Source organism: Talpa europaea (assembly GCF_964194135.1).
Source record: "Talpa europaea genome assembly, chromosome: 12".
NCBI lineage: Eukaryota > Metazoa > Chordata > Mammalia > Eulipotyphla > Talpidae > Talpa > Talpa europaea.
This window is the reverse complement of record NC_140079.1, coordinates 94,980,244-95,007,427: the sequence shown is the minus strand read 5'-3', so window position 1 is coordinate 95,007,427 and position 27,184 is coordinate 94,980,244. Positions and strand designations below refer to the sequence as shown.

The 27,184-nt window shown below is 46.6% G+C and overlaps 1 protein-coding gene across 1 annotated transcript; it reads left to right on the top strand.

Annotated features, from left to right (window-relative positions):
- Positions 1-1,461: 1,461 nt before the first annotated feature.
- ERCC4 (ERCC excision repair 4, endonuclease catalytic subunit) lies at positions 1,462-27,184 on the top strand (the record flags this gene model as incomplete). The annotated part of the gene is made up of 11 exons (XM_084250233.1): positions 1,462-1,668; positions 2,741-2,921; positions 6,624-6,819; positions 7,646-7,853; positions 10,158-10,338; positions 11,261-11,389; positions 12,856-12,966; positions 15,166-15,790; positions 17,699-17,791; positions 24,341-24,453; positions 26,451-27,184. 11 exons carry the CDS (start codon positions 1,462-1,464, stop codon positions 27,182-27,184), a joined length of 2,778 nt encoding a protein of 925 aa, XP_084106359.1.

Here is a 27,184-nt window from a genome sequence, read left to right as displayed (position 1 = left end):
GGGGTAGGTTCAACCAAGGTTATTTATGATCTATCATAGAACTCTGCATGGTAAACGAGTGTAGATAGAAAAGTAAGGACTAACAAGTATAGATTGTATGATATTAGCAGCAGTAATTTCTGGGTAAGGACTTGGTGAAGGGATTTGGGTTTGTTTACTTATGTTTTCCATGTTCAAACAATGAGGATGGAAGACAGAGATTTCAACACACAACAATTCCTCTGGATTCCCAGTGTCTCCGGGTATAGAACAAACACGAAAGGTGTCCCCTGGTGGAAGTGGGACGCGGTGCTGCGGAGCCACCTGGCTGCAACTTTTTAAAATAGCATATTGTACCCAAAGTCCTTCCAGAAAAGTGAGCCCAAAATTAGCAAACTACTCTGCTTAGTCAAGAACATTTACAGGGGCAGAGGCCAATTGCAAAGGACCAAACTTCACCCTAGGAAACAGCTGCTAGTCATTTTCAGCGTGTTGTAAAAATAAATTCCAGCCCTTTACCCAGGCAGAGGAAGAACAAGCAGTACTTCAGGAATGGTGAGGTCGGGAGAAGCTTTATTACTCATGTGTGAGGTCCCAGACCTGGGGAGCCCCTAAGGTCTGAGCACCGGTTTAAAGACCAGGGGTTCCTTTTATACACAACTGTGTCCATATCTGTTACATGGATGGATAGCATCACTTTTCAGCAGACACAACCATTTGTGGCAAAGTCCGCAAACAAGGGGGCAAGGCAAGGGGGGAAAGATGCAGGCATTCGGGGCTGCCCAGCCTTGTAGATAAGAGTGTTGAGGCCCTGGCCATGAGTCTTGAAAGGGAAGGAGCCGTAAGTCAGCAAACTTGTTGATTACGCCTGCACTGGATGGTCATTGCACCTGGGCTGGAAGTTCTGCTGGACTCTTTATTATATTCACTTGCTCAATAATAGATTTTCCCATCAGGCGCACTAGGAAGACGGACAATTAACTTTCACAATTGTCAAGGTCAAGGGACTGAGCTCCCGGAGTTTAATTCTCTCCTCCTTGCATTTTGCTCACTTGCATTTACAATAATGGAGAGAAACATGAAGGCAAAGTAAATCCCCACTAATACGGGATTTAATAAGTATTTAATTAGTAGGCTACATCCACATTACAGAAATCTCATCAGCCACACGTAAGAATTCCGTCGCCGGCGCCAGCCCCTCCTGATGACGCTGCGAATCTTCGGCTCCACTCGGCTCCACTCGGCTCCACTCGGCTCCACTCGGCTCTTCTTCGGCTGAACTCGGCCGGCGCTCGTCTTCTGGCGCTCGGCTCTCTTCGGTTTCCTTCGGGCCGCGGTCGCGTCGCCCTCGGCTGCTCTTCGGCTGAGCTCGGCCGGCTCGCGTCCGCGCTGGCTCGGGTCTTTTCGGCTGCGTTCGGCCCCCGCTCGTGTCGGCCTCGGCTCTCTTCGGCTGCGCTCGGCCGCGGCCCCGGAAGGGCTCGCATGGAGCCGGGAGCGCCGGCCCGACCCGCGGCCATGGCGCCGCTGCTGGAGTACGAGCGGCAGCTGGTGCTGGAGCTGCTGGAGACCGACGGGCTGGTGGTGTGCGCCCGCGGGCTCGGCGCCGACCGGCTCCTCTACCACTTCCTGCGGCTGCACTGCCACCCGGCCTGCCTGGTGCTGGTGCTCAACACGCAGCCGGCCGAGGAGGTGCGGCCGCGGGGTGAGGGTACCCCAAGAGCGCAGGGGGCGTTCCGCGCGCACGCAGGCCCGGGCGCCCATGCCAGGCCTCCGAGGACGTGCCGCTCCCTGACACGGCGGGAGGGTGTGCAGTGGGGGTCCCCTGAGACCGACGCGGGTCCCTGACAGGGGTGCGAGGGGCTCGGAGAGGAGGGGGGGTCATCTGAGGAGGAGGGTTTGGGGAGAAGGAGTGACATCCCTGAAGGGCAAGGGGACATGTCTGGAGGAGGCCACGAATAGAAGAATGATATCAAGGAGCTTTCGGGGGTCAGAGGAGTGGTACCCTAAAAGGGAAGAGGGAAGGCGACAGGGGAATCTCTGGGGGCGATGGCCGGGACTTGAAAGGGGTGCTTGAGGCTGGGGAGAACCCTGTAGGGAAAAGAGGGCTGTGGGAAGGGAGTCAGAGCTGGGGATGCTGGGGATGGCTGCCTGGGGTTACTTGGGGTCGAGGAGATGGTGGTGCCCCGAGGCAGAGGGAAGGGGATACACCTAGAGGCCTGGTCTGACAAGTCTGGTGAGCCCTGATAGAGTCTGGGCCAGAGGAAAACGTCAGCTGAAGAGAGTGACCACAAAGTCCTCCAGGGCAGGGCCCCTCACTGATCCATCTGGGTGTCCCCAGTGCACGCCCAGGCCCGCCTTGAAGTAGCATTGAACTGAAGGTGTGCAGAGTCAGGGGCAGTGCTCAGCAGAAGTCCCCTCCAGACTGGATGGGGTGGCAGCTGAAGGTCCAACACAACTGCCTGCAAATTGGCTAATCCTATTTTGTAGGTATCCGAAGACTTGCATCCAGTGTTTTAAAAGTCTTCGTTACAATGCTAACAAGTCAAGCAGAATGATTCCCCAATGTAAACCCCCCCCCCAAAAAAAAACAAAATCTGAGTTAAATGTAGATCCACATAAAGGAATAACTTAGTTTGTCTATTCTCTGGCCAGTTCCTTGTCTTTGAGAAAGGCAGCTCAGCATTTTAAATACAAATATCCACAGCCTATTAAAAATTCCTCTGGATTAAATAGCCCACTAATCAAGTTCGATTTGCTTTAGGAGTATTTTATCAATCAGCTGAAGATAGAAGGAATTGAACACCTCCCTCGCCGGGTGACAAATGAAATCGCCAGTAACAGTCGCTATGAGGTTTACACTCAAGGAGGTGTGATATTTGCAACAAGTCGAATTCTTGTGGTTGATTTCCTGACCGATAGAATACCTTCTGATTTAATTACTGGTAAGAATGTGACCCCTTATCACTATTTGTAAATAAATTTGCCCTTTTTTTGTTCTTTCCCCTCTGCTACACTCTAAACTAGACCTGCTTGTGGCCAGGCACTGGATGCTTTTGCTTAATACCTGACTCCCTTTAGATGCTCAGTCAACATGGTGGCCTGAATCCGTAGCTAAAGATACATTTTTCCTTGTTTTCTAAGTTCATGTTCAGTAAATACTTAGTAAGTGGCTGGCATTTGCTTTGAGAACTCAGTGAGGCTCGAGAGGTTTATAAATATTCTTTATGTATTCCTCTTTGAAGATTATTTCTATGATTTCAAATTAAAACAAGTAGTTGCTTGATTCTTTGGGGGATGGTTTCGTTTTAGCTAGAATTAATACAGAGGAATTATTTTTCATTACTGTTTATCCATTGAGAAACCTTTTCTGATGTCCCCAAAGGGGCCCTCCCTGCGTGTCCTCAGGTCACCCTGTTCTTCTGCCCAGTCATAGTGCCCAGAACCCCACGTTACACTTTTCTGTCTGTCTCTCTGTCTTGTTCATGTTTGTGAGCCCCAGGAATACCTTGTTCCTCCCAGCTGAGTAGCTGGGGCCTAGTAGCAACTAGACTTGTATCTGTTGGATGAACGATGCACGGATATACTGTGATCTTTAATGAACATCTGGAGGGCAGACTCGAAATTATAACCATCATTATCATATTTCTATTGACATCTGTCATCTTGCCCTGAACCTAGAAGGCCCTCAACAAATACTGAATGAATGAATGTGTGTGATGGATGCTTCACATGGTACATGGTGAGCTGATTGAGGAAAAGTGGTGTTATCCTTTCCTGAGAGTTACCGTTGCCATCAGGGGTGGCCCCGACCTCTGGTCAGGTTCGCCTGTCTTGAAAAGGTAACTCCACCGCCTACAACCAAGCTCCTTAACTTGCTTGAGCCTCAGTTTACTACTCCCTTTCTTTCCTAAGGGTGGTTTTAACCATTCTCCTTTACTGCTCCCTCTCCAGAAACACTCCCAGTTCATTCATTTATTACATTCTTTCTTTCCTTTTCTATAACAAGTCCTCACCACAAGTTCTGTTTTTTATTAATGTCCCTTTAAAAAATATATTGACGGGGCATGCCCAGTGGCGCAGCGGTTGAGCGCTGGGTTGCAAAGCTGCCCGCAGCCTCTGCAGCGCGGTTCGATCCCCGCGGTTCGATCCCCGGCTGCTCCCCCGGCCACCGGAGGAGGGTCCCGCATGGTGCGCAGACCTCTCCTGCCGCCCGCTGCTCCCCTCAGCAGTGTACTTCGGTCCTCCTGCCTGCTCTGCTCCCTGCTCTGGCTCTGGTGAATTCTCTCACCCTCCCGCACTTCTGACTGTACCCAGTGCTTGTATAATTAAATAAATAAATCTTTAAAAAAAAAAAAAACTCAGGCTTTAAAAAATATATATATATATTGACGAGTGAAATGAGTAAGCTGGCCGGTTCTTAGAGTAGAGGCCAGTGGGACACTCCCTCCTGGGGTAGAACCCACTCTTCTGTTGCTGGAAACTGTGCTGGCTTTTTTACTCCACATACTCTGCTGTTGACTAATTACATCAATGACTAATATACGTCTATCATTTTATTGCTTTTGCAAGTTAATTTTTTAATTGACACATAATTCACTTATAACATTATATTATTTCAGATGTATAACCTAATACTCCATTTTTTTAAATCAAGAAGATAGCACCTCCTAGAGTTATTGTAAGGATTAAGTGGGATAAAATAAATAGATTAGTGTAGTGCCTGGTATGCAATAATCACTTGATAAATAATAGCAAGTAAAAAAGGACCTGCTTTTTATAACCAGCAATCTCTATACATTGCAAAGTATTATTGTTTGATGTGTTCTGGTATGTATAGGGTTTTGCTCTAAGTTGACAAAATGGGGTTGAGGAGTCTTGAAATGGCCACTAGATGCCACTATTGCGCTGTGAATGTCAGTATAGTGCAACCTAATTAAGCGGAGAGCACTCTAAATCAAGGAAATGTCCAAAGTATAGCTTGTAGATAGTTCCTAAGTGGAAGTGCAAAATTCCATCTCCATTTCTGATCAGCTCCCAACTAGTGGCTGAACTGGAGCTGCTGCTGCTTAACTGAAAGGAGTACAAATAAGTTAATTCCTTCAAACTTTCCAGCCTCTGATACTGAAAATCATTCTAATAGGCTGTGTAGATGTGGACCAACTTGCAAGTACCAATACTTTGTGGGACTGGGTTCACCCCTAGAAGTCTCACCTACTCGTGGTGGTTTGTTTTTGTTTTTTGGGGGTTTTGTTTTGTTTTGTTTGTTGTTGTTTTGTTTTTTTTTAAGGGGAAACCCTTAAGTGGAGTCACTTTGGAATTTTTTGTCTCCCTTTTACTTATCAGATGGCATGGATCAAGTTACTTTCCTTTCCTGGTCTCATGATCAGACCTATCCTGTAGAATTGTTGTGAGGATTAGATGAGATAAAAATCTATGAAAGTACCTAAGCCTAGTACCTAAGCTATTTTATGCTAGTTCTCATCCTCCTTCTGGGTTCCAAAAGAGTGACATTTTGAAACACACATTTTCTTAGAGGTTCACCTTTTCTTTGGAAGGTGAACTTCTTTGGAAGTTTATTCTTTAAATTTTCAACTGATAATATTTCAGTCTAGGCCAATAAGTGTGACCCAGTCAACTACTTGGAAAATCCCAGCTGCTGGGTAGAAAATATTTTCTGAATAGTCAATTAGTTGTGTACATGTGTTAGGTTGATAGAAAATCTTTTGTGTACAAATTCCTAAATAACAATATTGTTATATTGAAAAATAATTCATTTAACTGGAGTAAATTGTAACCATCTGAATCCAAAACTTAAACACTAAAATAGTAGACTCTGAATTGGGTCTATTGAACTATTAGAAAGGGTGGTTAAAATACTCCACGTATCATCTTCCAGACCCTGGAGTGAGGAGAACTGGAGCAAAAATATGCAAGTGTATTTCCAGCAGGCACATAGAAGGTCACTGGCTTGATTCAGTTCACAAAGAAAGTATCACTCTTATGTCCACTGCCCCCCCCCATACAGATGTATTAAATACGTTCATTAGAGGTTTTTCTTATCAGCAGGCTAATTCAGTTGAATATACTCTGGTTTTGAACACTGAATTATTATGGGTGATGTCATTGTCGCCCAGACTTCTAAAATGCGGCTATTTTGTGTCCTCTACCTCTGATTCGTATGCAAAAGGAGAATTAGTGCCCACCTTGCTTTCAGAAATTCTCCCTCCATCAAGCCTGTCGCACCCACCCTCTGCTCTTATTATTCCTTCTTCCCGGAACTCTGTTGGCCCAGAGGGTCCCAAAGTCACCGCTCACCTCTCTGTGGCCTTCACTCAGCTACGGCCTGGGTCAGGCTACCCTTCCTAGTTACAGACCACCGCCCCCACACACACTCTCTCTCCTCCTCCTCAGATTCTTTTCTTCTCCTTAGCTCGTACATCCCCCTCTAACCTATTCAATGTTTTACTTTATATCATGTATTGTGTGCCAGGTGGGCGGGGGCTTAGTTTTGTTGGTGGCTGTGTCCCTGGCCTAGCACAGCGCTCGCCCTCTGCTCAAGGAGGCGCTAAGGAAACAGGTGGCCGCGTGAATGAAGCAAGCATGAAAATGACCTGTGTCTCCGTAACATCTCACTCCTCCCCCAGGCATCTTGGTGTACAGAGCTCACAGAATCATCGAATCTTGTCAGGAAGCGTTCATCTTGCGCCTCTTCCGCCAGAAGAACAAGCGTGGTTTCATCAAAGCCTTCACGGACAATGCTGTTGCCTTTGACACGGGTTTCTGTCACGTGGAAAGAGTGATGAGAAATCTTTTCGTGAGGAAGCTGTATCTGTGGCCCAGGTAATGGCCTCTGTGGTCAGGCGCTCTGAGGGGATCCACTGTTGTTTAATTTGGCGCTGTCACGAGACATGAAATTTAGCATAGTTACACTCCATGTATCCTGTCAGGCTCCTAACAGGTAGGGCCCACATGAATCTGTGCCCACCACCTTTGTGATTCTTTTCAAAGGAGAGCGACTTGGTGGTTATTTCTCTGCTCATCAAATCCACGCAGGGCAGCCACTTTCTTTTTCGGAGACACATATGGCAGCTTTAGGTGAGATGCAGACTTGCTGGCTAAGACTCCCACTTCCCTTTGAAAATTACCCACCAGGGAAATAAAGCACAAAAATTTTGAAGAATTTATGTAAATTTCTCAGGAAAATAAAACATAAGGTTTCCATTTTCAAACACTGCCGCCTCTGCTAATAAATATTTTGGCCAAATGCTGGTACTTGAGAAGAGTGGCAGCGGCCTTTTTCCTTTCTTGATTAATCTTATTTCAGGGATTGGTAGACTTTTCCTATAAGGGGCCAGAGAGTCAAATATTGTGGGCTTTGGAAGCCTTAAAGTGAAGCAGCTGGAGATGACGTATAAGTGATTTGTGTGTCTCTGCATCTTATAAAAGCAGACTCTGAGCTGGGTCCAGGTCATAGTTTTCTAACCCTAGACTGACTTGAATAATACTTCCACTCACTGAGGTTAAAAATATTCCTGAAAAACGTCATTTTGCTTTCCGTTTTGCTTAATTACAATTACCAGAAAAACTTTTAGAATACTAAACCAAGACCAGAAATACATTGCTTCCAAAACTATAGAAAATATTTGAAAACTGTTTGTCTCCCTAGGTTCCATGTAGCAGTACACTCGTTTCTAGAACAGCACAAACCTGAAGTCGTAGAAATTCACGTTTCCATGACACCGGCCATGCTTGCTATCCAGACGGCCATCCTGGACATCCTTAACACATGTCTGAAAGAGCTGAAATTCCATAACCCGTCACTCGAAGTCGAAGATTTATCTTTAGAAAATGCTATTGGAAAACCTTTTGATAAGGTATGCTATTTCTTTTCCTTTTTAAGTTTGGTGCGTTACGTTGTATGTTTAATGAATGCAGGTTATTTTAATAATTGCAGTGTTCTCAGTAGGAATTTGCCATTATTTTAGAATTAAATTGGGGGTGATTTAAAGTATAGCTCCACTCTGGCTTACTGGAAGGTAATCATTTGTAAAAACTATGTGGTTTGGCATCAAAACATAACTCTGATTTTTGCAGTTACAGTGATGAGCTTTTGTTTTAAGTGTAATTAAGAAGAGGATAAATAACCTTTTTAATCTAAAGTGACATTGGGATAGCAACAGGTAGAAGAGTTTTATATTAAAATGCTTCATAATTATACATAAATTCATGATCTCTTTTTTGGAATTAAAATATTTTGGATGAGTTTTCATTACTGAGGAATGTAAGACCCCATCTTCAAATTACATTCTGAGTTGAGAAAAAGGTAAGGCTTCAATTCAAGGAATTTTTATTCTGACTTACTTTTTTAATCATAAATTAATATTGGCACAGATATGAGATTGAAATGTAGACCCAGAAAATGCTATTAAAAAATTCCAAGCAGCTAAGTTTTCATTTTGGGGAAGAACAAATACCTGTCTTTTAAATTCACTCTCTTTGTCCTTGGAAATAATGTGTACTGATTATATTATGTAAAAAGGAAAACTTAACTCCTTATTTCTCTGATTCTCCCAAAGTCATCATATCATAAAGTAACACACTGAATTAATTTCATGTGTTTCATTCCTATGTTTTTAAAGTTTATTATAATCTAGTGTATGGTGATACCAAAATGCAAAAAAAAAAAAAAAAAAAAAAGCCTCACATTCTTTTTATAAGATGTACTATTGTCTTTAGGAAAAACAAAATATAACCTGATCTGTTTTCTACTAAATTTCTGCTTTCTCATTTCCTGGCTAGTAAAAATCAACATAGTATTTTACGTATTCTTTGAGTAATCAAATCTAAATATAGATATAACTTCTCATTCAAAAATTTAGCCTTTGTAGATGATTTACGAAAGAGGCACGTAGTTAGCTACATGCCCCAGTGTGTAAGGACACTCCCAGTGTCTGTTGTCCTGGAGTCGTTATTCACATTTAGTCCATTGTTAATTTAACAAATATGTTCCCATCCATGCCTCACATTTAATAAACAAACAGATCTTTGACATTAGCAGTGAAGGTACAGTGGTATTTAACCTGGTACCATGTGGCTTCTGTGTGCTCTGTGCTCCCTCATCCCATGTCTCTGTCCATCCAGGACAGGGTCAGGGCCAACTCTGCAGAAGTCAGATGTGTCTCTTCATAATAACAGATGATTGATTATCTGGTGTTTTCTGTCCTGGTTAATAATGTAATTAATAATTAGGTACTTAATACTGTAGTTTATTTTTATAAATAATGTAATACAGAGAGTTCATATAAATAAAGGTATTAATGTAAACATGGGGAATGAAAAATTCATTGTCTGGTAATAAAGATTCTGGCTGGAAGTAGAAATTATATTGACTTTGGAAATTATAACCAGCAGCCTTCTAACCATGGCCCAGTGGAGAGCAGAGAATCTGGTGGTAGCAGGAACCTGTGGGGGCCTTATGATGGGGGAACTATGGTCTAGGAGGCAGTGGGGGAAGTGGTGGTTATGGGGGAGGAAGCTGGACTGCCCCTGGTCCCATTTGCCACACGGGCTTCACTGTGTAACTCAGAGACAGTGGGAGCCCAGAGGCCACAGAACAGCTTTAGGTTTTCCAGTCATAAGAATAACCACGGGAAGGAAACTCAAATCTCAGTGTCGTGCAACATGCAGTGGCATGGCAGAGGACACCAGAACTGCCGCAGACCCTTTTGTGGCTGCATCCGAAGCGGCAGTGACATCATCTTCCTAGTGTGGGAGCGTTCCTTCTTGCATGTTAACATTCCAGCGCCAGGATAAACCTTTTATAAGATTTTTCTCAGAAGTCTTAAAAAGTTATTAGCCATGGTTATGGTATAATAAGAGGTAACATTTTCCCTTTACAAGAAATTAAGTGTGTGTAGAACTTAGAAACTATTCTACATGTGTATCATGTAATAAAATAATTCTAAAGGAAAAAAATAACACGATCTGCTTTACACTGTTATTGAATCTTATGAACTGAAATTTTCTCTTCACTTCCTTGGGGGATAATGTTTTAGATGCTTTATTGTGTGTGGTAAATTTAAATATAACAAAATTTACCATCTTAACCATTTTTAAGTATACTGTTTATAGCTATGTTGAACCTGTTTTAGCAACACAAAATTTTGTCTTTGTTTTAGACAATCCGCCATTACCTGGACCCTTTATGGCACCAGCTTGGAGCCAGAACTAAATCCTTGGTTCAGGATTTGAAGATTCTACGAACATTGCTTCAGTATCTCTCCCAGTATGATTGTGTCACATTTCTTAATCTTCTGGAATCTCTGAGAGCAACAGAGAAAGCCTTTGGTCAGAACTCAGGTAGGGTATAAAAATACTAATATTCTAGGAGTTGGTTTGAATCAAGTGCTGGATTTTGCTAGGGAGTCAGATGCAGGCAGTGCTGTATCTAACTACCTGGTGTACTGAGATTTCAGATTATGTTCATGTGCACAGCCCAAGGGTGTAGGTCTTATTGATAACTAATGTTCCCGCCTACTTACCTTCTGCTCTGTACAACAATAAACAGACATATACATTCCAGGCACTTTTATTTATGGAAAGACTATATAATACAGATCATCCCCAAATTAGAAATAGGACGTGTTCTGGAAGTTTAGTTGTTAAGAACTTAAAATTCATTTTCCCCAAAGAAACAGCAAGGGAGTATGGGGTTTCTTCCTCGAGAGTGCTCAAGGCCAAGAAGACATATGTAGGGAAACATTCATGACAGCCATCTTATCCCCGACCCCTCACTGTGGCAACTGTCAGTATTTGGCCAGCCCAGTAATTGTCCAGGTGTGGTTCCTGGAGCCAAGATTCAGTACAGCCAAGCGTTTTTACTGCTCCTTCAGGGACATTCTTGTCACAAACATCGGGTGCACAGCAAGGAAGAATACCAGCCCCACCAATGCCTGGGCCCCAGCACCCAGGCCATGCTCAGGCACTTGTGTTTCTGCACCAACTCTGAGAATGTCAGCACAGTGGGGAAAGGCCAAATGATGGGTTGGTGCTATAGTGAGAACAGTTTTGAAGTTGCAGAGCCTGTGAAAATATCTTGGGAGCCCCCCACCCCCCAGCTGCACTTTGAAAACCACTGTTCTGGCCAGGGACAGAGGCTGCAGGAGGGGGAAGCTGTGGTTGGGAGAACAGGTCAACAGCCAGGTGTATCTGCAGGTCATCAGAAACTCTTTCAAATGGACCATGAATTAAAGTCTTTTGTTTTTTTAACTTTTCATATCAGGTTGGCTGTTTTTTGACTCCAGCGCCTCAATGTTCATAAATGCTAGAGCAAGAGTTTATCAGGTTCCAGATGCCAAAGGGAACAAAAAAGGCAAAGTGTCAGAAAAAACGGAGATTAAAGAAGGGCAAGGTAAAGGTTTCTCAGAGGCCTAAGCCTTTAACTACTTGGTGTGGAAATTATCAAGTTACAGCATGATTGTAACTCTTCAGCCATGTGAAAATGTGTGCATCTGTGTCATATGTAACGTGTAATATGTGTTGAAAGCATTTACTTGGCAAATCTTAAAATCCACTGCCAGGAGATTCCAAATAAATGCCAAAGGTTATTCGAGACTATTCTCACTACTCCATAAAAAACTGTGGATTCATTTTCTTTTTACTTCTGGCAATTATTATTTTGTGCACTTAAAGTCTGGGTGTATCATTTAGCATCCTTTGTAGCTTTTAGAGAACCTAAATATACTAGAAAGAGGCAAGTAAGCATTTATTCCAACAGGTACAATAAATATCATTGGTATTTTTTGTTAAGGTATGGAATTGGGTTAGTGCTTACTTTCTGCCTCATGCAAAGGTCTGTTTCAGAACTTAAATATATAGTGATGTGTTTGAGTACATGTAGAAATAAAAGTTTGATTGTTGTCTACTTTTTTTTTTAAAGGTTTTATTTATTTTTGCGTAGAAGAACTGGGGTATAGGCCAGAGGTATGGAGGGTGAGAGGATTCACCAGAGACAGAGTGGGGAGCAGAATAGGCAGATCGATTGAAATACACTGCTGAGGGGAGCAGCAGGTGAGACAGGAGAGGTCTGCTGTGCCATGTGGGTTGGCTCTTTGGGCAGGGATTGAACTCAGGCTAGGCCATTGTAGTGGGCCTTCATGGTGGTAGCCTGAGACTTAACCCTGAGGCCATCAAGGAGGCCTTATTGTTGTCTACTTTTATTCCATGTTCCAGATTATAAACATCGTGGGGATTTTAGAAGTACTAACTACTGTTTTTCTCACTGATACCTTCATTTTGTGTAGCCACTTAAAGATAGTATCACAGCTGACAACTGACACAGCATCATCTCTTTTTTTTAAAGATTTATTTATTTATGCATACAAGAATTGGGGCACAGGCCAGAGGTGTGGGACATAACAGGACTCACCAGAGACAGAGTGGGGAACAGATCAGGCAAACTGATTGAAATCCATTGCTGAGGGGAGCAGCGAGTGAAACAGGAAAGGTCTGCTGCACCATGTGGGTAGCTCCGTGGCCATCTGGGGAGCAAATTCATGCTGTTGAGGCTGCAGATAGCTTCACAGTGCTGTGCTCAACTCCGTGCTCTACCAGGGAGGCCCAGCACCATCTCTTATTAATGACTGTGCACATAGCCCTCTATCAGGGTATCATGAAACCTAGATTAATGCTGGTGTCATCAATCAAGCCAGAAGTAGACCCTTTTCCAAGAAGGCAGATTCTATGAATTCTTACTGTTGAAGAAAGCTCAGAGGACTTTCTTCAGCTATAGAATGAAGCATGTGTTATCTGTTAGTCTAATAGTCTTTGGAATAAGTACTAGCCATGAAATGTAGGTTGTCTTTTATTTCTTCACAGAAACAAAAAGGGAACTGGTCCTTGAAAGCAACCCAAAGTGGGAAGCACTGACCGAAGTACTGAAAGAAATCGAGGCAGAAAACAAGGAGAGTGAAGCCCTTGGTGGCCCAGGTAGGAGAAAAGGAGATGGTGGCCTTTGCTTTCAGAATCCAGCAAGGAGGCCCTTTCAATTAGCTGCTTAGCTACACCTTACTGTACTTTGTTTATAAAATGCAAAAGAATAAATGCCAAGTGAACACTGAAATCCTAGCAACAGCCTCCTTTCTTCTCATTGGATGTCATTTTCTCCAGGTTGAATCATTGTGTATTCAGGAAAGTGTGTTTTTTTTGTTTTTTTTGTTTTTTTTTTTTGCTGGTTGCATCCTCGGAACTCCTATTTAAGCTAATCTCCACATACATATTCACCAGACTGTAAATCTGGAATCCCCAAGGAGAAAGCTGATGAGTTCACATTTTATATTCTCAGCAAGTGTCTTTCCAAAGAAGTCTCAACTGTTCTATGGAGTGACACCGACCTGGCTCTGGAATCAAAAACAATTCCGAATCCGAGGGCTGCTCTGCTCACACACAAGTGTGCCGGCACGAGACACAGCAGACTCAGGGCGACTCCACTTAAACATAAAGTCAAGTGGAAAATGAAACTCAATTACAGAAACTTAGGCTTGAATTCTTGACCTCCTGCAGAACAGTAAAGGCAAGCACCAGTCCTTCTCTCAGTAAACACGCGGGTGGTATTTTCCCAGAACCTATGGTGCTGTGATTTTAGAGCCAAGGTCACACATGCTTCTCACTTAGAAAATGGGAGAAGGATGAAGAAGAATGGAGAAGGCAGAAATGGATGCAGTCACTGTTAGCCTTGGCGTGTTTCCTTCCAGATTTTCTTTCATGTGTTTTCTGTTTCTCACTGTTAAGGTCATAGCACAGGTAGAATTTCTGGATCCAGAATCCATAAGTCAAATGACACAGTCCTTAAGACACAGTTACCACATTGGCTTATGTAATGTTTTTATCAATTTTCATTTCTTCTAGCAGTGTAAGAACTTACCCCTTTTTCTTGTTTTTTTTTTTTTTAATAGAGAGCAAAAACATTTTAAGATAAAGAGATTGCACTTTTCAACAAAAAATGGGGGGAAATTAATATTTATATATCACTGACAAAAATGTAAATCTTACAGTTTTGGAGGAGGGTAATTTGTCATGATCTACACATGCTCATGCCTTAGGATCCAGAAATTCCACGTCAAAGACCCCACCCTCCAGCAATAATAGCAACAGATGCATAAAGAGGCATGTGCACAAATGCTCAGTGTAGCAATTTCCCTGTTGTCTCCCCCTGCAACTTACCCCTTTTTCACTTGGTGAACAAATGTATTTGTATGTATGTGTTCTACATATGTATATTACATATGTGTATTACATTGTGTGTGACAGTTTTATTAATTTGATTGCAGAAAAGTGTCATCTTGCTTTAAATGCTACTGTGTGGTAAGCTTTTCATTATCATTTGCTCTCATGAATTATCTGTTTCCTTTGCTAATTGAGGCTAATTTCTGCATTTGTGTTGACTTTTTATATATTAAAGTTGTTAACTTTTATCAGTTTTTGAACACTTCTTTTTTGTCTTAGCTTCTTCAGTGCACCCTTTTTTTATTCTTACGGAGTCAATCTTAGATTATAGATACCAGTCTTCTCTGAGGTTTCTTCCCCTACTTCTAAGCCAAGAAAATCATCTCCATCCAAAGAGAGGTTAGAAGAGTCACTTTTCTTCTATGAGTGAATATTTGACATTTGACTCTGTAATCCATTTGGAATTTATCTTGGCGTATAAGATCTTCTGCAAAATTATTAATTAAAAAAGGGCTTCTTTAAAGCCTCCATGACACCACGACTATACTTTTCCTAAGACAAGATATTTCTGGCTTCAACTTTACTCAAAAGATTTAAGTAATCCTGCCAGAGAGGTGGAAGCATTTGATAAACACCTAAGAACTTTCTTGAAACAAACTGCACACGTTGTGGGCCTCAGCACCCAGGGGCGGGGTCGTCCCTGGGAACAGGGGTGCTCGCCTCACTGGTGCCATCAAGTCCCTGTGAATGGACTCAGCACGCCCCGTGGGCAGACCTCCCCCCCCTTCAAGTCCTTGGAATTGTGACGTGCCTTGGCCATGATTTCTTCCAGCTACTGGTCATAGAATGACTGGTCAGTCCTTTCAGCCCATGAAACTGTCTTTTCTGTCACCGTGCTCCATGGGATCCTCAGGGCGCTGGGGCAGGCGCTGCCGGGGCCCTGACCTTGCTTTCTCGTTGCAGGTCAGGTGCTCATTTGCGCCAGCGACGACCGGACGTGCGCCCAGCTGCGGGAGTACCTCAGCGGCGGGGCCGAGGCCTTCCTGCTGCGGCTCTACAGGAAGACCTTCGAGAAGGACAGCAAGGCCGAGAAGGACAGCAAGGCCGAGGAGGTGTGGGCGCCGTTCCGGAGAGAGGACTGCGCCAAGAGGGCCGCGAGGGCCAAGAAACGGCCCAAAGACCCCGCGCCCGGCGACCGGGCTCCCGCCAAGGGCCGGGCCCTCAAGAAGAAACGCCGCCTGACGCTGACGCAGATGGTGGGCGCCCCGGCGGAGGCGGGCGCGGACGGGCCGGACGCGGACGGCGGCCCCGGGGACGGGGACGGGGACGGGGGCGACAGCCCGGAAGGCCGCGGCGGGGACGGCCGGCCCGAGGCGTTCGAGCTGAACCTGTCGTCGGACGCGGCCTACGGGATCCTGCGGCAGCCGCTCACCGTCCTGCACCCGCTGCTGGGCTGCAGCGACCCCTACGCGCTGACGCGGGTGCTGCGCGAGCTGGAGCCCCGCTACGTGGTGCTGTACGACGCCGAGCTCCCCTTCGTGCGCCAGCTCGAGGTGTACCGGGCCAGCCGGCCCGGGCGGCCGCTCAGGCAAGTGGCCGCCGGGGGAGGCGCGTCCTCGAGGCTTCGCCCTCACAGCCCTTGGGGATCTCACGCGGGGCCGGCCCGCGCCACCCTCGGTCTTGGCGGGGCGTGAGGGCCCCGGGGTCGGGCCCAAGGTCGGGGCCCAGGGAGCGCGGCTGAGGCGGGACACCCGTCCCCGCCGGCCCTGGGTAGGCCTCGGTCGGTCGGGGCGCATGGGGGGCTGTACCCCGACAAGTCTGAGAAACTTAGAACATCCTACCAAAAGTCAATGCAGTTGTGATGCAGCTAAATAATTTAAGTCTTCTAGAAAGCCTTTCTTTTCAGTTTTTTTTTTTTAAGATTTATTTTTTATTTATACAAGTGCTGGGGTACAGGCCAGATGCGCGGGGTGAGAGGATTCACCAGAGACAGAGCGGGGAGCACAACAGGCAGACTGACGAGGTACACAGCTGAGGGGCGAGACAGGAGAGATCTGCCGCGCCATGTGGGTTCCTCCGAGGCCAGTGGGGATCGAACCCGCGCTGAAGAGGCTGCGGACAGCACAGTGCGGCGCTCAACCACCTGCGCCACTGGGGAGGTCCGCTTTTCAGTTTTAAGAAGTGACTAAGTTACAGCCGCATAAAACTATAAAGTCTTTGGGGAATTGTTGTACCAAGCTTTCTTGAGTCCGGAGAAGTCTCAGATGAAAAAGCTACAGAAATCTCAGATGAGAAAATGATGCTTCCCAAAGAAGATAGTGTTCTGGCTCTCCAGATATCTGAGGGGAAATAAACAGCAAAATTAATATCCTGAACTTAGGCTGAACCAAAAACAGAGCCAAAAGAAACCTTCCTGCGATTTAACTGGTGTGCCTTTCCGAGTAGAGCTGAATGGAGGAGGTGGATCAGAAGTAATGCTGGGTGAAGAGATGATAATTACATCTGAGTTGGACCAAGGGATGCTAGCTCTAGTCTGGTCAGTTCTTCATGCTCTGCTATTAATCACCTTTGTCACTAGCTCTTGTCTGCACAGTGCTTTGTCACCTGCGAATAGAATAGTATGACACTTGGAAATAAAATGTCAGCTGCAAGGAGTCTGGTAGGTCAACCCCTCACTCTGTGAGGAAACTGAGGCCCAGGAACAGTGAGCGACCTTCCCTTGGCCACAGCACGCCCTGGTTCTGGCCTGAGCGCCAGTGGTCTCCCTGTCAGGCTTCCAAGGAATATAATCCACGATAGTGAGGGCGAAGGAAAACTTGAGGACTCACAAGGTGAAGAGAAGGACAATGAGGGGTTTTAGTCAGCTTGGTAGTGACAAAGACAGAAAAACTGGCCTTCAGTAAGAGAAAAGAATACATCACCTCCGGGGATGCCTGGTGGCACCTACGCCTTCCTGTGTCGGTGTGTTTGGGTAATGAGTGAGGTGGCTGGGTTCTGTTGAGACACGAATCAAAAAAAAAAATGAGAAACTCCTTGTGAACACAGAGGTCATATAGATTTCATTTGCTTACTTTTCACAAACATGAACTTCATAAGCTGGTTTTTATAACTACTCTCCAACTTAGTAAATGATTGTTTGGCAGAAGCGCAAAGAAAAAATTGAAAAAAGAGAAGCCACTGAGATTGTGTGTTTTCTGATTTGTTTATAGTTATGAGGAAAGAATTATCCTCTCCCTCTAGTTATATTTCAGTGTTTACCTAAACTCTGTCCTCCTTTTGGCAAAAGAAAAAAAAACCCATGTGGTAATGAGACCTTTAACAGGTGGGGTTTAGGCAACTTTGTTTTAGTAAGTATGTGATTAATGGAACCTTTTATTCTTAGTCAAATATTTACTGTTTGAGCACTCTCGCTTGCTGGTTTCAGTGCGATGCTGTGCCTTTCAAGGATTAAAAATGATGTTTTTGCAACCTAAAAGAGCTCTGTCTTGACTTGCAGGGTTTACTTTCTGATATACGGAGGCTCAACCGAGGAGCAACGCTATCTCACTGCTTTGCGGAAGGAAAAGGAAGCTTTTGAGAAACTCATAAGGTAATGCTCGCAAGACCACTGCGGAAGTCACAGCTCCGTTGAGGGCCATGCAGGATCCAGAAGCTTCTCCAGGTTGGGAGAGTAGGGGTATCCAATGGCGCTCAGGAAAGATGAGGGTGAGAAGTTGTGGGGAATCACATCAGGTCTGTCCTGTACTCAGGTCTGTCCCCCCCGGGTGTCCATCTGCACGTGTCCTCTTTCCTTTGCTGCCATTTTGACTTCTTTTCAGTGGTTGAACTGAGTGTTCAAACTCTTCAAAAGAACTGCTTTTCTATTTGTAAACTATAGGTCACAGAAGGAGAACTAAAACACTACTTTTCTAAGAAACATGTTCCTAAATCTCCTGCTCACCCATCCACATGTGAAGATTTGTCCTTTCCCTCTGAAGTATGTTTTGTTGTTTGTTTGTTTTTTAATTCTCATGCAAGTTCCATTGTCTGTGCTTGGGTGAGAGCTGTGCTGTTTATACTGGGAAGAGTTTTCCCCACCTAGGCAGTTCAGCTCACCATCAATGTAGTCACTCCAAGGAAAAAAAGATTTTAAAAGGCGTGATGTTTATCTGAACTCGTGTCTATGTTTTTGAGAATAAGTGTCCAACACGTTCCAAATCCAAATAGAAAGTATTTTCAGTTTATTATAAGGAAGATGTTGCTAAGGGAGATATTTGCCAACCAGCCGACTGGCTGCCCCTTAACACCTGCAGGTGTGAGAGGAATCTGCTAGCCTCCCCCAGGAACGTTGTCAAGGCAATGGCAGCTTACAAGGGAAGGTGCATCATATATATCAAATGGGCCTCAGAAGCCAGGGACAAGGGCTGGCCAGGACGTCCTTGGGCTGAACCATGGAACGGGCCACACCAGTCTTCCAACCTCAGACGTTGGAAGTGAGAGGGCAGAATTATCATTAACAATATTAACCTGCCAGGGCCCAAGACAGAATTTCCAAGTGAACAACCATCCTCCAAGACCATGACTTCTCAGTATGTACATAAAATATCTATGTCTCAGTTAGTCCAGGGTATGCGTCCCTGGGAACAGGGCTGCTCGCCTTACTGGTGCCATCAAGTCCCTGTGAATGCACTCAGCATGCCCCGTGGGCAGACCTCCCCTCCCCTTCAAATCCTTGGAATTGTGACGTACCTTGGCCATGATTTCTTCCAGCTACTGGTCATAGAATGACTGGTCAGTCCTTTCAGCCCATGAAACTGTATTTTCTGTTAACGTGCTCCATGGGATCATTTATTATTAATTTTGTGTTTATCAATTTTTAGGAAAAAATATTTCAGAAATAGTATCATAAAAAACAAGGTATTAGATAGGTTGCCACTTCTTGTACAAAATTTTTAGCACCTCCCTATCTCCCCTTGTGTCTGGCAAGCCTCCCCTCTCCCCAAGACCGAAATAGCCCACAGGTATTCATTGAGTATCTATTAATGTGCCAAAACGTGTGCTAATATATATGTGCTGGAGTTAAGTGGTACAGAAAAAGTTCTGTCTCCTAGACCTTATCCTCTGGGGGGAAAGAAAAACATTAAATGATTTTGAGTATTATAATAAATAGAAGTGTGCAGTGAGCCACCAGCTGCAAAGGTAGAAGAAACAAGTGTAGTAAGACCATACATCAGAGATCACTCTGTTCTGGGGATCAGGGACCGCCGCTTCGCTGCAGATATTTAGGCTGATGTGTGAAGAATGTGTGCTGATTGGAAGGGGATTGTGCTGAACAAGATGTGTGTAAAGGCTCAGAGGCAGAAGAGGTTCAACTGAGGATTCGGGACTTAACTCTAAAGGCAGTAAGACAGCTTTGAAGGCTCAGAGGAAAGCGACATAAGTATATTTTTTAGGTTCTCTCTGGCATCAGAACAGGGAAACTGGTCAGGAGATTATTGCAAGTGTCTGATAAGAACAGGGGGTGGCCAGGGTGAGATTGTCAGAGGGAAGTAGACAGACTTAAGAGATATCCAGGAGATGGAACCAAAGAATTGGCAATAATGGATGCTGGGTTGTACCTAACCATTCCTTCACTCTTTTTAAATGCCTTTTTTCTGAAGCCTCGCTAATTGAAGTCATTGTCTCTTGAGTTACAAATGAGCACACAGAGCCCAAATATAATATATCCATTGGGCTATTTATTGGTGTTCACTTGAAGGGTCACGAGACCACCCTCAGGCCAGATGAGACACAAAACTGGTATACTGCAGTTATGGCTTATCGCAGAGAAGGGTCAGATTAAAAGTAGCAGCAGGAAAGGAGGCCCTGCTGAAGCCCAAGCCATGCTGGCCTCCAGCATCCTCCCCATTGTAAGCACACCGATGTGCTTGGTGCTCCCAGCAGCAGTGAGGGGAAGCAGAGGAGGGGAAGTTGTCAGTGGAGGAGCTCGCTGGAGCCTCAGCATCTGGTGTTTTTGGTTTGTTTGTTTGGTTTTTTTGCTGAGGGGCAGGAGGGTGTCAGTTATGCAGACATGGAGTTCCCACATTCCGGCCCCCAGAGTAAACACAGGCATTCACCATAAATCACATCGCAGCATAAACCATCTGACCAATACAGGACCCTCTTCCAGGCAGGATGTTCTAAGGGCTCAGAGCTTATCTCCCAGAAGCTGGTGGAAGCCAGTCCTGAGGAGAGGGCCTCTCTTGGGAACTGCTGAGTTAACCCTTGCCTGCCCAACGCTGTAGCCCGGTCGAGTCCACATTGGTGAGTTCTTGTGTTCCGGCCTTTCTCCGTGCAACTGCCTCTTCTCCAGGACTTCCCCTGGAGTCTGTGATCCAGAAAAAGAGCACTTTGAGTAGATTGTAGCAAAGTACTGGGGACCAGATGCCATTCCTGGTTTATAAGAGTGACTCTACACAGGAGAGCCTCAGTAGCAAGTGGGGATCAACCTGGCACATCCTGGAAACCTCACTCAGCAGAGCCTGGGACATGGGCCTTCTCCAGCATTTCAATTGGCAATAATTTCCAGACCACATTGTAATGTAATTTTATCTATGGTCTGGCATCATTTCTGATCTCTCTCAATGGTGATTATCTGCTTATTATAAACTAAATCTTCCCATGGTACAAAGCAATCAGATGGTAACACGATGTAGAATCGTAAGATGCTTACTTTCCCAGAAAACTTGGGAAATTTGAGAAGTGTTTGTTTTGAAAAGCAAAATATATGTGAGATGCATTGCTGAAAGAGTATTTGCACTGTGCCTGTAGTTAGAGAACAATTTCATGTGAGAATAAGATGATGTGCCTCTGCCAGGCCCTCCATGGGTGATATAAGAACAAAAGCAGTGCTACTATTTAAAATAACTAGAAAAGAGTGAGTCAGGCAAACTGGCAGTGAACGGATGGTTTGGCTAGAGGAAAGGTCAGTAGATTACAAACGATAAGCAAAGAGAAAAAAGATTACACTTCTAAGTATTGATAGTAAAATGCTCCGGGGTAGAAAAATCAGTAATAACATTCCGAACATACATAGTTTCGGAGAGGTCACTGCTTTTCAAAGGAAAGGGTAAGATGATTTGAAATTTTACAGTTTGAAAATATCACAAAGTTAGCATGAGACTTGAATAAATGCCGGTTGGAAGAGGCCTGCAGTTCAGCAGCCCCTGCCCTATTCTCCTGCAGCACGGGCTCTTCACCTCTCGCTGAAGCTGTTCAAGCGAAGATAAGAAACCTCGGTCCTCTCAGTGAAGTAGTAAGTAGGACTCGGAATATTTAAATTATTACCCTGTGCCTGTCACAGGGTGACTGGAATGAGTGTGCTAAATGGTGAGAGCGCGGGGCTGAGGTATCATTATGGCAAACTTCTGAAATTCATCTGAGTCGCTGCTCGGAAGACTTGCAGTTTCTTCACCACCCAGCTTTCGTCCCCAGGAGCCTGTTTTTGTCAGATTCAATTTTCAGTCCACGGTCAATGTAACAACATTGAAACAGTTTTAGAATCATTTGAAGGTCAATCAGGTTTTTAGCATAATCGTGCATAATTAGGGGACAAGGACCCAAGCCTAACAAAAGGACAGTGCTAATAGCAGCTGGCATTTGTAGAGTGCTTGTGGGTGCCCGGCTCTGCACTCAGTGCCTCACGTATATTCTGTAAACCTCCTAGGTCTTTTGGGGTAGATTTTTTCATTATTGTCCCGTTTTCCAGATGAAATTGAAGGACAGAGCCACTGAATGATTTGCCCAAGGTCACAGAGCTAGTAAGGTTTCAAATGCAGGAAATGTGGATTCAGAGCCCCCCGCTCCTCGCCACCCCTCGCCCATGCCCTACAATTGCTCAGGTCACAGGGGAATCATATGTCCCCAAGCCATATGTGGCCCAGCCAGCAAAGCAAGTGGAAATACAGACAGAAGAAAAACCCCCAGTATAAAAGAAGTTGAAGAGCAGTAACCAGTTCGGGGTGGGTTGTCCACAACTCAAGTTCTCTAGAAGCGGTGAGTGTCCCAGGTGACACCTGACGCCGGTCCTGAGAACATGGAGAAGTGGGCCTGGAGCGGTTGCCATCTCTTTACAGAACGGGGTCCTAATTATAACTTTGCCTTTTATACTGTTCCAAAGCGTGTGGAATTCCAAGTGGTGAGTTCTGTCTGCAGTGGCTCCTGCTCTGAAGCGCTGGGAGGTGGGAGGTTTGCTCCTCATCTGATTTCATTTCCTTTCATTGGAAAATGTTTGTTATTTTCACTCTGGCCAAAGTGACCAGTTATTATTGGAGGTTCCTCTGGCATCTCGCCTTACCCTAGTCTCTACGGTGGCAGTTGGTTAGGCCCATCGTTTTTCCAGGATTGCTGTTTCCTCAACGCAGTTGCAAGCCCTGCAAGGGCAGAGGCCCAGCCCTGGGCAGATGCCTCAGAGGGGCTTCAGGGGGCTTGTGACCCACACAGTCAGGCGGGCATCTTCCTGCACCCCCGCAGTCAGGAAGGTTTTGGTCTCCCCGTGCATATAAAAGTTATGTTTACATTATGCTACAGTCTGTTACCTGTGAAATAGTCTGTTAAGTGCATGATAGTAAGTGTGCAAAAGTGTCTAAAAAACAATGTATATACCTTCACTTGAAAATAATTCATTGCTGGGGCCTCCCTGGTGGCGCAGGGGTTAAAGTCTCAGCACTATTAAGCTATCGCCAGCCACTGAGGCATGAGTTTGAATCCTGGCCAGGAAGCTGACCCGCATGGCACGGCAGACCTCTCCTGCCTCAACCGCTGCTCCCCTCAGCAGTCTATTTCAGTAGATCCGCCTAGATCCGCCACTGTCTCTGGTGAATCTCTCACCCTCACCCCTGCAACTCTGGCCTATACCCCAGTTCTTGTATGCATAAATAAATTTTTGAAAAAGAACAATAATAATAATTCATTACTAAAAAGTGTGACACAGACACAAAGTGAATGTGTGCCCCTCAGTGCCAACAGACTTGCCCCACACAGCATTGCCACAAGCCTTTAATTTGTAAAAATACGATATCCTCAAAGCACAATTAAGTAAAGCGCCATAAAACGAGGTACACCTGTATATCTTCCCATCACACCTGCACAAGATGGACACCCGGTTCTCGCCATTTCCTGAACTGGCCCCAGCGTACATTACTGCTGTTGAAAAATATGGCCACGGCAGACCTGGCTCGCTCTTTCTTTGGTTATGGAGGGTCTTGTCGTGACTGTGGTTCCTGATTATAAGCCTTGGTCATGACTGCATCATCCTGTCCATCTACCAGCTCAAAGATGCAGGACCAGCTTTGAAGGCAAGACTGATTGCATGGCCATGTCTATAGCCAGAGCACCTGGTGTGGCACACAGGCCCACTCCATAAATGTTTTCACATAGATTCACGAGTGAGTGAATTCGTGTTGCTCCTGTGGCATAACCTGAGACGTGGATTTTCTTGCTTAAATCTCCCGTGGAAATTTGCTTTCTTGCATTCACCTTGGTTCACCTTTAAAATGGAGCGTGCGTAATGGGGCCTTTCCTCTGGGGCTCTTTAAATCAAAGTTCTGTGTTTTCATTTTTTATAATTAGTGATTTTTAACAATGCCTATTTACGATTGCTCTGAAAATGTGGCATATAATTATTTAAATTTTCTTAATGCTCAGTGACATGTTTGTCTTATAAACAGTGGTAGTAGTCTGCGGCATTTTTTTAATATATATTTTTAAATCATTTTTCATTTTTGCACAATGTATGCATTTTCATCTTGGTTATCGTCACCGTAAAATTCCCACCCCCCCTTGTTTTGATCCTACTCCCTTCTCCCCCCAACCCGTAGTGTGTCTTTGGTTTATAGTTGCTTGTTGATTTTGATTTTTACTTTATTATAATTAGTCTTTTTCCTGGTCCCTTATTTGGGTCTTCTAAATTCCTGCTATGAGTGAGACCATCCGGTATTTTTCTTTTTCTTTCTGGCTTATTTCACTGAGCAGGATCCCTTCCAGCGCCATCCATGTTGCTGCAAATGGCATTTTTGACATGCCTACTTCATAGGTCATTTCCATACTGTAATTTATAAACAGCTAAACTCTGGAAGTTTGAAATCAGTTCAAGGAATGTTTGAATGTTCCCCTGTCCCAGGGAGAAGGCCAGCATGGTCATCCCTGAAGAAAGAGAAGGCAGAGACGAGACAAACCTGGACCTAGCGAGGGGCTCCATGTCGAGCCAAGCTTCCACCGACACGCGCCAGGCAGGTGAGTGTCCCCCGCAGCACCGGCACCCCCATCACCCAGGATGGACATGGTGGGGTTCTAAAGTTTCTTCAGAGGCCTGGTTTTTCCTCGAACCCCTCAAAGTTGAGGTCTGCTCCCATTCCCTAATTTGAGCTCTGCCATTTACCAGCCACGTGTCCTTTCAGGATCTGAGGCTCCTCTTCTGGAACACACGTGGAGTCATGTTCTGGGCCCCCAACTTCGAAATTAGTTACAGTCCAGTATTGCTTTTGAATGTGGTTGGTTGAGACCCAGAATGAACTTTTGCAGAGAAACTTTTGTCAATGGTGACAAGGTTCTAACCTCTAGCCTGGAAAAGCCAGGCGATCTCAGAAGTACAGGAGTCACCTAGGGCCATATCCCCACGCCTCTTTCTCAGTCTGCGTGTGTCTTAGTACTTCTCACGTCAGAGGTGTGATGTGTGTTCAGCCACGCCGCACACCATCTCTGTACCCCCAAGACACGCCGAGTTCCATGGTGCGGGAATAGCCCACTCCCCAGAACCCTCTCTGCCCAGGAGAGCAGCTGATAGCAGCCAGGTGACATGAGAAAAGCAGTGTGATTGCACTTACTTGACCTTTGGTAGGGTCACGCGCAGGTAGGGCAGTGGGCTTCAGGATGTAGTGCATTGAGGAGTTACCCAGGTGCTTGTGAAAACTGGTTCCCAGGCCTGGATCCATAGCACCCTGACCCGGTGGCTTTGCATCAGGGTCAGCGCCCCAGGGCCTTCTGCTGGAAGTGGTCCTTGGATTGGAATTTGGGAAACACTGACTCAGAGCATGTGTCTTTCTGGAAGCTCCTGTTCCCCAGATGGGCTGCTGACATGTCATGCGGAGCCACAGTGTAAGGCAGTGAGTGCGAGGGAAGATGAATGTGAGCATTCGGTGCCACACAGAAGGCTACTCGCAGAAATCTGTGCTTTTGAGTTCACCCTCAAGCCCATGTATTCAAACATTTCCTATAGCTGCAATAACAAATTACCACGAATTGAGTGGCTTGAAACAACACAAATTTGTTGTCTCACAATTCTGCAGTCCAGATGGGTTTCACTGGCTACCGTCCAGGTGTCAGCAGGGCCCGCTCCCCCGGAGCTCCGGGGAGAAGCCGTCCCCTGCCTCCCCCTCTCTGGCGGCCGGCCACCTGCAGTCCCCTGGCTTCTGGCCCCTCCACCCTCACAGCCAGCCACTCTGTCTGACCTTCCTTGCTGCCCCCTCACTGGGCAGGACGCTGGGCGTGCCTGGCTAATCCAGACTATCTCCCAGCCGTAAGATCCTTAACTTAGTCACATCTGCAAAGTCGTTTTACCACGTGAGGTGCATCTTACAGGCTGCAGGGATTAGAGCATGGTCTTTAAGGGCTGTTTTCCCGCCATCAGCAGCCCTCGTGTGGTCCAGCAGCTCAGCATCACCTGGGCCTTGCTGGAAGCACCCAGTCCCCGATCTACTGAGCACAACCGGCCCTGCACCTCCATCCCAGCCATCCTGGCGCTGGAGCCGAGGAGCCTGAGCTGAGGGGCTCCTGCATCCCTGCTGCCTCCGTGTTGCCCTCTCTGGACTCACTGATGCAGCCCTAAGTGCTCCAGATATGGCTCTGAGCGGTTCTTAAGGCAGCGAGCACTATTAAGCACCTACTGTGTACCAGGCTTTGTCCCAGGAACTGAGAGACCCTTGGTGGGTGTCCTTGGGGCCCTTGGGGCGCTGACGTGAAGGAGGCAGGGCCTGCGGGGGGACACGCACATTCTGAGTGACCAGTAAGGAGCGGCGTGGGCTCCTGGCCTTCCTGTCGCTCTGTGAGTTTAAGGGACGTTGCCCTGATGAACTGCGTAAAGAAAGCTTTTCAAAAATACAGAAAAACCGGGGAATAATCTCACGTGGCACCACGCGCCCCTGGAGGTGTGGGCAGGGGCGCCGCCCTGGCGCGGCGCCGGCCCGGGGTGTCCCTCTCTCAACGCCCTCCTCACCCCCCCCCCCCCCCCGCAGGCGGCCAGGAGCAGCCGGGCGCGCCGCCGCGCGTGGTGGTGGACATGCGCGAGTTCCGCAGCGAGCTCCCCGCGCTCATCCACCGCCGGGGCGTGGACATCGAGCCGGTGACCCTGGAGGTGGGCGACTACATCCTGACCCCCGACATGTGCGTGGAGCGCAAGAGCGTCAGCGACCTGATCGGCTCCCTGAACAACGGCCGCCTGTACAGCCAGTGCGTGGCCATGGCGCGCTACTACCCGCGGCCGCTGCTGCTCATCGAGTTCGACCCGCGCAAGCCCTTCTCGCTGAGCGCGCGCGGGGCCTGGCACCCCGAGGCGGCGGGCGCAGCGGTGAGCGCGCGGCTGGCGCTGCTGACGCTGCACTTCCCGCGGCTGCGCCTGCTGTGGTGCGCGTCCCCGCACGCTGCAGCCGAGCTCTTCGAGGAGCTCAAGCGCCACCGGCCGCAGCCCGACCCCGCGGCCGCCGCGGCCGTCACCGCCGACGCGGACTCGCTGCCCGAGGCCGACCGCTACCGGCCGGGCCCGCAGGACTTCCTGCTGCGCATGCCGGGCGTGAACGCCAAGAACTGCCGCGCCCTGATGAACCGCGTGGCCAGCATCGCCGAGCTGGCGCGCCTGTCGCAGGCCGAGCTGGCGGCCGTGCTGGGGAACGCGGCCAACGCCAAGCAGCTGCACGACTTCATCCACACGCCCTACGCCGAGCTGGCGGCCCGCGGGCGGCGGGGCAAGTGA